Source organism: Brachypodium distachyon, chromosome 3, assembly GCF_000005505.3.
Source record: "Brachypodium distachyon strain Bd21 chromosome 3, Brachypodium_distachyon_v3.0, whole genome shotgun sequence".
Lineage (NCBI taxonomy): Eukaryota > Viridiplantae > Streptophyta > Magnoliopsida > Poales > Poaceae > Brachypodium > Brachypodium distachyon.
The window spans coordinates 45,834,755-45,843,598 of record NC_016133.3 but is presented as its reverse complement, the minus strand read 5'-3'; the positions used below and the strand labels follow the sequence as shown (position 1 = coordinate 45,843,598).

General features: G+C 45.6%; 1 protein-coding gene across 1 annotated transcript; it reads right to left on the bottom strand.

The window, feature by feature from the left end:
• Positions 1–4,572: 4,572 nt before the first annotated feature.
• On the bottom strand, positions 4,573–8,428 carry LOC100832479 (glycerophosphodiester phosphodiesterase GDPD1, chloroplastic). Its single transcript, XM_003574983.4, has 8 exons — positions 8,187–8,428; positions 7,889–8,070; positions 6,242–6,301; positions 5,978–6,058; positions 5,695–5,895; positions 5,468–5,563; positions 5,164–5,360; positions 4,573–5,076 (listed from the first exon to the last, which is right to left on the bottom strand). The coding sequence occupies exons 1-8, from the start codon at positions 8,275–8,277 to the stop codon at positions 4,845–4,847; spliced, it is 1,140 nt and encodes a 379-aa protein (XP_003575031.1). The 5' UTR covers positions 8,278–8,428; the 3' UTR covers positions 4,573–4,844.
• Positions 8,429–8,844: the final 416 nt, after the last annotated feature.

The following is an 8,844-nucleotide window of genomic DNA, read 5'->3' as shown; positions in this document are numbered from 1 at the left end:
TAGACAAACGGTTTGAAAGATATGATGCTTTGAAGTTACAAGGGCTTTTCTGCAAAAGTGCCTTATCTACTACGGCCGAAAATAAAGTAAAAAAAAAACACTGCCACGTGGCAGAACAAGAGTGGCTGGAGCCTAGGGTTTCCGGCCGGCGGGCTAGCTCGCCGGACGGCGGCGGCGGCGGCGGGCGCAGGCGCGGCAGGCGGGTCGCGCGGGCGGCGCGGGGCGCGGGCGGCCAGAGGCGGCGTGGGGCGCGGCGGCGCGGGAGCGGGCGGCGGCGGCGCACGGGCGTGGGGCGGAGCGGCGGCGCACGGGGGGCGGCCAAGCGGCTCAGCAGGCGGGCGCGTAGGCGCAGGCGGCGGGTCGCGCGGGCAGCCGAAGCGGCGCACGCACGGGCGGCTCAGGGCGGCGCAGGCGGCCGGAGGCGGGGAAGAAGACGGCGTAGCGCTGGCGGCACTCCAAAAGCAAATTGGACCGCGTCACTACAAGCGCAACGAAGAGGGGAAGAAGATTAAGGGTCGGCGCGGGCTAAGACTCATCAGAACGGCGGCGGCAGAGAGTAACTCCGACGAGAAATTAATCTCTAACCTAAACGAAATTGATCATGGGGTTTGGGGGAAGTGGTAGAGGAGTTCGGGGGCTTCGATATGACGCGCGGGGTTTCGGATTTGGTGGTTCGTGCGCGAAGAAATCGGAACGGAATCGTGGGTGACTCGGAGTCCAAATAAAATGCAACAAAATTTGTAAAATCATATTTTCATATGATCTAACTTTTGGAACATGAATTTCCTCAAAATAAAATATTTAAAAATACATTTGCCTATAAAATGGCTTTTAGGGTCCTTAGATTATCAAAACAAATTATTTTTCAAAATAGTTTCAAAATCCAACTTATGGGATAGCTTTATATATGCATTAAATCCCTTTTTATCGTAATACCCTCATGGGTTAAAATGCAAATACTCAAGAGCAAGATCAAATCCCAAAATAAAAAAAAAAGCATCTTTGCAAAATGGTTTCGTGTTCAAATTTTAGGGTTTTGAAACTGATCAAATGCAAGGGTGACATGATGCTTATGATATGCAATGCATATGAAGGGTTTTGGAAATTGGGATGTTACACTTCAAGATCTCCCTCCCTAGCCACTCATAACTCTTGATTCTTTGAGGATTGGAGGGAAAGATCTTGCTCTAGGGTTTCACCAAGTCAAAAGGTTGGTTCCCCTTGTTTTTTTTGTGGATTTCGTTTCTTTTGGGTTGTTGGGAACCCTAGACGGAAGCGGTCACCTCGAGCTCTCCCTTGGTGTGTGAGGAGCTTGAGGCTTGGATTGGGAGCCTCCTATTGAGTTGTGGAGTTTGCCCCGGTCAAGTTTGTAAGGGTTCGACGTTCGCCCTCAAGGAAGCCATTAGTGTAACTCAGCTCACCTTTGTGGTGTTGTGAGAGCTCACCCCACCTTTGTGGTGTGGTGAGTTAGAGAATAGAGTGAGCCTTCATGGCGTCTCTACCTTTGTGGTAGAGCACTCCTCCGAACGGAGACGTACACCGATCCCAATAGGTGAAACTCCGGTGAAATTTTCGTCTCCACGTGTAGTATCATTTCCCCTTACATTCTTGGTATCTATTGTTGCTTCGGCTATTGCATTTCATTCTAGGGTTGCATTCACTTTAGAGAATCTAGAAAGCCCTAGGACTAAGTGTTTGTATCTTTCAAGAAAAGAAAAAGAAAAGCTAAAATTTGTTAGTCTCCTATTCACTCCCCTTTTCTAGTCGACCATACCGATCTTTCAACATGTCCACACACAACCACATTATATTCCTAGTATTAGGGCATCTTGATTGGACAAAAACTGACACAAGAGATGTTGACCCACCTGTCTTCGTGGTCCACATTGGTAGAAAAAAGAAAAACAGAAGGAAGAGCCAAGATGAAAACCGGAATCCAATTGGGAGAGGAAGGATGACCACATCTACATGCTCAAATTGTCACAGGCTAGATCATAAGTATACTAGTTGTGCAGTACCACTGAAGCCAGAACTTGCATTAAGAAAGTGCAAACACAAGGTAATTTCCAATGTATTATCCACCATTTTTCTCCGTTTTCCTATTTAGTGCAATTTCATTTCATTTCTAATGTATTAGCCACCATTTTTTTTCTATTTTGCAGAGAAATAGGACTGCTACTCAGTCTAGAAATGAAGCAGGGCCATCATCCATAAATGAAGTTGGGCCATCATCCAGAAATGAAGCTGGGCCATCGTCTAGAAATAGGACTGTTCATCCCTCACCTGCAACTCCTCCTGGTCCCTCACCTCCTGCTCCACCAGCACCAAGAAAACCACCAGCAACAAGGAAAAGGGCATGATGTATTCAAGCCCGCAAGGAAGAACTCTGCTCCACCTACATCTAGTACTGTTGCAGCTACTACTGCCCCAATGACAAGGTCCAGGCTGGCTGCCCAACAGCCAACTGCTCCAGCCAGACCAAGTAGGGCCACAGCAGGCCAAATGCCTGCTAGGTATGCCCAAGAACAGGCGGTGAGAGGTAAGCCGCCACCTGTGAGGTGCAGGAGGCACGCTGGAGTTCAAGCCCCTAGACTGTGGTTGTCTATGACTGAAGGTGCTGGTTGCAAGTAGTCATTGTGGACCGATGAAACACTGCTAGTTGAACTGTGATGAAACACTGATATTTTGCTTGCTGTGATGAAACTATTGTATTTTGCTGTCATGAAACTCTGCTGTGATCAAACACTTGTATTTTGCTGTGATGTGTGACATGTATGTGCTATAATTTAAGACACTATGGTTATTGGAGGTTAATGATATTCAATTCTAGATTTCTGCTGTGAATCTATGTCATTTAGCAGTTTCATATATAACTTGTTCATATTCTACATGTCTTAACTTGTTCAGATTAGATTTCTGTCAAAATGTTGTCAAAATCTCAGACTATATTCCGTCCAACACATGTCAAGATTTGCAACTGTCCTAATTCCAGACTAGGTTCAGTACATGTGCAAATTTCAGTCTAGCACATGTCACATGTCAAATTCTTGTCCAAATTTGCAACCATTCTGTCAAAATCTCAAATTACAGACTAGATTCATTCCATTTCTGTCAAAATCAAAAAAATTCGGACTAGATTCAGTCCATCCAGCTTCATTTCATCCATTAAACAGACAAGGTACGAAAGAGTACAACATTAATCATAACATTCTAACATTAAATATTACAGGTTCCAGAATACATTCAGTTCATAAATACAAGACTACTACAGTTCCAAGCTACTTCAGTTCACAAATACATAACTTCAGAAGTTATCAATTCAGAGCTAAGGTAACTACTAAAACACTTGCTAGAGTAACTGCCACAGTTATAGCTACCATGAACCAGTTGTCGGATGCGTGTAAACGAGATCGAAATGTCCTATTCTTTTGTTTTGCAGCTTTCTCCATTTCAAACCTAAGATCTGCAATCGCCAATTCCAGCCTCATCCTGTCATCAGTAGCTTTTTCCTTCTCTGCTCTGGCTTCTTTCAAATCTTGAAGAAATCTAACATCAGTTCCAGTGAGCTTAGGAATGGCATCATATCTCTGCCATAGCTCACGCAGCGCGATCTCCAAATGAGACAGCCATTTTGGATCAATCCAATACACATAACCACAATCATCTACTTCCTACACAAAAGCAAATTAAGCAATGTAGCGAATTACGAATACACACAGAGGCACCTCGAATCTGTGTCAAAGACAACTTTTTTACACAATCTTACCTCGAATGGACAGCCATAGAACCTTCATCCGGTTGAATCCCCTTGGAATGCAACCCTGGTCATCGGCAGTAGGCCATGCTTGCACCTGAGACCCAAGCCCGGATCTGCTGTCTACGTGGGGAAATCATCGATGTACATGGGCATCCTATTGCCTAACCCGCCACCATCCTGCAATTTACACCACTAAATGCTCAGATTCGCCCCAACCCAAGACCATCGACGAACCCTAATTTGAAACCAAATCGCAATACGAGATCAGTAATGCGGCGTACCTCACAATCACCAGCGAATGGATCCGGTTGGATCTTCCTCCCACCACCTATCATCGTTCTCCCCTTGCCGGAAGGAAGCAACCTCCCACCTCAACTACTATGCTGCCGAGAAGAACAATGGCGAACACCTGCGAGAGGAAGAAGAAACAATCTAGGAGGAGGGGGGCGGGCATAAGAAAAGGGAGGCTTGCCGGGTCAGGTGGGTGCTCGTTAAGATCCGACATGCCCACTTACCAGTGGGCCATACCTATCGGTTTCGCTGTCAAATAGCCAAATCTGGGTCATTTGGGTTTTCTAAAAAATTAGGCCCAAAACTTGTGGTTTTCTGTTACAAACCCCAAAACTTGTGCCCCTTGAAACCCTAACCCCAAAACCTGTGGTTTTCTAAAATTTACCCAATATTTTATTACCCCAAGTAATTGTTTATAATCTGTTGAACGACCAATTTTGTTTTCCCTTTCAGCTAGTATTGTTTTATTCTGTTAATTTTTTTATATTTCAGTCAATACCAAATTTCCACCATACCAAAGAATATTGTACTGCAGAACTGCCCATACCAAATTCAACAATAGATTTGTAATTTCAGTTAGACACGTCGTTGAAGGTACAACAATCATCCTCCTTCTGGGGTAGTTTCAATTGGACCCCTCCCCTCGCTACGACATGTACACATATAACATATCCATCACCAGTTCTCCCAAGACAAACAAAAGAGGACCTCGCCTTAGGACTTCACATAAACTTGTACTGCCCTCCCCAATGGGTTCTTCCTGTATGCTACTCCAAAGCCATCAATGGACATTGCGCTATTGTACAAGCTCAGGGATCAGCCTCAGCAGGAACGAGATCTCGCGCTGAGTGAAGTTGGGCGTAGACGCGGCATCTCTTGTCACCTGGCTGCTCGAGTCCTTGGCTTCCGGATCAGGCTCCGGGACCGCGATGAGATCAGTGACGGCCTCGGTGATCTCCTGCACGAGGTCGACGATGACCCCGTTCACCCCCATCAGGTGCTGCATGTACACTGCCTCTGGCACATTACTGCACATTTGCACATGAATGGATGGAAAATGTTGAGCATTCAAATTCAGATGCTAAATTAGTTGTTTGTAAAACTAGTGGACTTACTTCAATGTTCCGTAAGTCAGCAGGGAGAGGTCAGCCTCCTTGATCTTCGGTATGGCCGCTGGAAACCTGAATATTGCTCGGGCCTCGGACACAATACCTTGCATGCCGCTGGTGAGGCATAGCTTGACCGCCTCTTCCAGCGAATTCCTCCTCACGTCGGTGTATATCTCTGTTCCTCCATTTGTCAAGAAATAAACCTGAACATCGGAGGGATGGTGCAACAATCATTGATTAGTGTTGTTCATGGAATAAAAACTAGTGCAATGGAACTTGCCATGTGCCAAGGTAGTAGCAGTGTACTTACAGGGTATGTGCTTTGCAATTTTCGCATGAGTTGTGCAGCATCGGGTTGGAAGCTGGAGAAAATAATAGGCCTATCCTTGGCATACTCAAACACCACCTGTAATTAACAGGAATCATACACATTTTTTCGAACGAGGAATCATGCACATTGTTGAAAGCAATGGATATGTGCACATCATGTAGTAGTGCAAACAGCTGAAAAGAGAGTCGGGCACTAGTGATACGTGCCTTCAGGATGGCCTGGAGGATGCGAGAGAGCTCTTCCTCCTGGTATGCAAGATAGTCATCAAATTTCAGCTCAACATTGAAGCCCAATCTTGGATTGACCTTAGCAAATGCTTCTTGAAGCGTGCAAAGAGGATCATCTGATTGCACATTCCAATTCAACATTCTACCATCCTTCATTTTCCGCAGCAAAGGTTTCCCATTCTGAATTCAGCAAAACATGGTCAGATGCAACTCAACTTTAAATCTGTAGTGGTCAAATTAGCACAGTTGTGTTTTGCCATACCTTCCCCTGCCTATTTTGTGGGCCATACATGAGGAAGTCTTCTAACTGAAGATCTGTGACACGCTTATCTGAAATTTTACCCTGAAGATAGATAGTTGTCATGAGATTGAGTTGTTTTCACTTTCAGAAATGATTAAAATGTGAAATGCCAGGTAGCATCTTGGTGCATGTGACTTGTGGTTTCTTACCATTCAACAAGAGGCAAAAGAAATGATGGAAAGTGATGTGCGTATAAAGTAACAGGGTTTATATATATGAACTTACATGTTCTTCAGTAAAGATGAAGTTGTCATGGAAGATGATTGGACACCCGTCCTTGGTCACCTACAAAATTGATATTCACGGTTCTCTTCTCAACATCTTTGCACACTGACTTACAGTATTTTAGAGACAGAGAGAAGACCAGAAGTAAACAAATCAGTATCCTTTTTAAGGGGTAAAAACAAGATCTGACTCCATGTTAAGCAAGACTCACTATCTAAGGATAGAACAAATAAATAACCTATATCTTGCAAATAGCAAGCCACATTTGACCTCCACGATATAATACATTAGCACTGCCCCGTAAAAAACTGGATTAGCACTTGAGTACATTGACACACCAAATCAACTGACCGTGTTAAAGTTAAAATTACCATCCATATATTTGTTTGTGAAAATATTAACATTAGGCGCCCACACTATATAGTACTCACCAACTGTGGTAGAAAAGTGGACCCGTTTTCCTCATTGAAGTTTATTTGGTTCACCTACTACTTCTTCGGGCTTATTGCACTTTTGAACTAATACTACCTCGTTTGTAGGCAGACGATGTACTAAAACGTGTACCATCAGACATTTCTAACTTTGACTATTAATATGTAAAAAAGTATTTAAATTGCTCTGAATCAGATGATAATACAAGCATCGGAATTGTCAAGAGAAACGGTTCTTAGTACCATAAGTTTACCAATTATATTTATAAATAGTTTTGTATAAAAAAAAGGTTAGAGTTAACTATTGAATGTCCAAAACGTCATCTATTTATGAATTGGCCGAGTAATGATTACGTGTTTGAGAACAAGACAAGAGACCATATCTCTAGAACACCCTATCTATTTTGTAAGCCAATTTTAGTATACATTGTAGGTCGAGCATATCTGGTTTGTGTAGACATGTGATATACGTAGAGAATGAGAATTCTCCTGCCTCTTTGATTTGAAATATTTCAATCCACAGAAATCATTTCTTCATCTCTTTTATTGAATTGTAAGAAGTTTCTATAAGAACTTTTTTGCACTATATTTCATAAAAATAACCTAGCATGCCCAAACTTTTGCAACGGTTTCTATTTCCTTCAAGTATGGTGCAATCAAACCGATACTTTTCATTGTGACCAATCTTTATTCTGGTTCTATGTTCATAATCTTACGAGACACAAAGAGGTGAGGTCCCGAAGGGCTTTGGCATCCAGATTCATTGCTACCGGCAAGCCAGGGAATCCCAAATCGGGCGCTGGCACTGGTCAGATCTGCACACGGGCCCATACTCACGTGGGCATGTGCGGTGCGGAACACGAAACTGTAAACAGCGCAAAGCCCACGTGAACAGAGTACGTGTCGCCGCACCCGGCGCTCTTCCCCTGGCTACGCGGCGACCCTCCTCCCAATCAACAGAGATCTGATACACCTAGCCCACTACACCGAGGAGCAAACAGCCAAGCCAGAACCCGGCCGGCCCAGGACACCCACGTAGACCGACCGCATACACCTGTTCCTTTCGTCAACGTACGCCGCCTCTCCTCGGTACCGTACCGACGAGCAGCCTAATTTAAACTAAAGTTTCTTTTTTGTCGAGAAATTTATAAAGTTTAAGTTGGCGTAGGAGGAGATCAATTCGAGGACTAATTCGGGGATCCCTTGTTATTTTTACCTGGACGTCAAACTCGACGTAGTCGACGGGGAAGCGCGCCGCCTCGTTGAAGGACCTGACGGAGTTCTCCTTCACCTCCTGCAGCCGCCGGTCGGGCGACGCCAGCGCGTTCATCCCCTTGCCGCGGTGCCCGATCACCGCGAACCGCCCGCCCGCGCGCTTCTTCACCGCCGCGTCCACCTCTGCAATCAATAAATCAACCAAATTCCAGCGTTTAGCCACCAGAATTTAAAGCCAACAACGAACCGGCCGGAAAGGAGCGCAGGGACAATGAAAGGGAAAGCGCGTGGTAACGTACCGAGAATGCGTGCGGAGGCGGCGGCGAGGTCCGGGACGACGACGTCGAGGGTGGGCACCTCGGCGACGCGGGCGGCCTTGAGCAGAGCCATTGGTGGACCGACCGATCTGCTATAGGAGGAATCGAACGAAGAATTGGTTTGCTAGAGGCACGTGCCGAGGACGTCGGGCGTGGGGAAATTGGGCAGGGCAAAGCGCGAGGCCGGGGTGGATTGACGAGTTGCAACGGACAAAGTAAAGGAACGCGGGGCGCTTATAAAGGCCGAAATCGGATGTGAGATGCGGGGGCGGGAATATTCCGATGGTGCCATGGTTCGGCCTGGGTTTATCCTCGTGGATATTCGCTGGGGCAATGCCCTCCTGGACTGGAACAGGTTTCCGTTTCATGTCCTATTTTTTTCTTCGTCTCTCCACTTTTCTCTCTTTCATCTCTTCCTTTTTCTTCGCCTCCATTAATTTGTTTTTCCTGTTTTTCGTACGCATCAGCCACGACGGGGAACACACGCTGCACGCACGTACCAACACCACGCTCCGGCAAACACCACGTTTGCACAGAAAACTGGAGCCAGGGAGCATAATCTGGCTAGCTGAAAGGGATGACACACGTGACATCAAAAGAGGCCTGATCTCTAATCTATCCTACGGTCACCCCAGCAAAG

Excerpts from the sequence above, each read along its gene's own strand:
- LOC100832479 (XM_003574983.4), bottom strand. The coding sequence starts at position 8,277 with ATGGCTCTGCTCAAGGCCGCCCGCGTCGCCGAGGTGCCCACCCTCGAC. Across the intron at positions 5,564-5,694 it reads TCCTCCAGGCCATCCTGAAG|GTGGTGTTTGAGTATGCCAA; the intron begins GCACGTATCACT and ends TGTTAATTACAG. Across the intron at positions 5,361-5,467 it reads AATTGCAAAGCACATACCCT|GTTTATTTCTTGACAAATGG; the intron begins GTAAGTACACTG and ends TCCGATGTTCAG.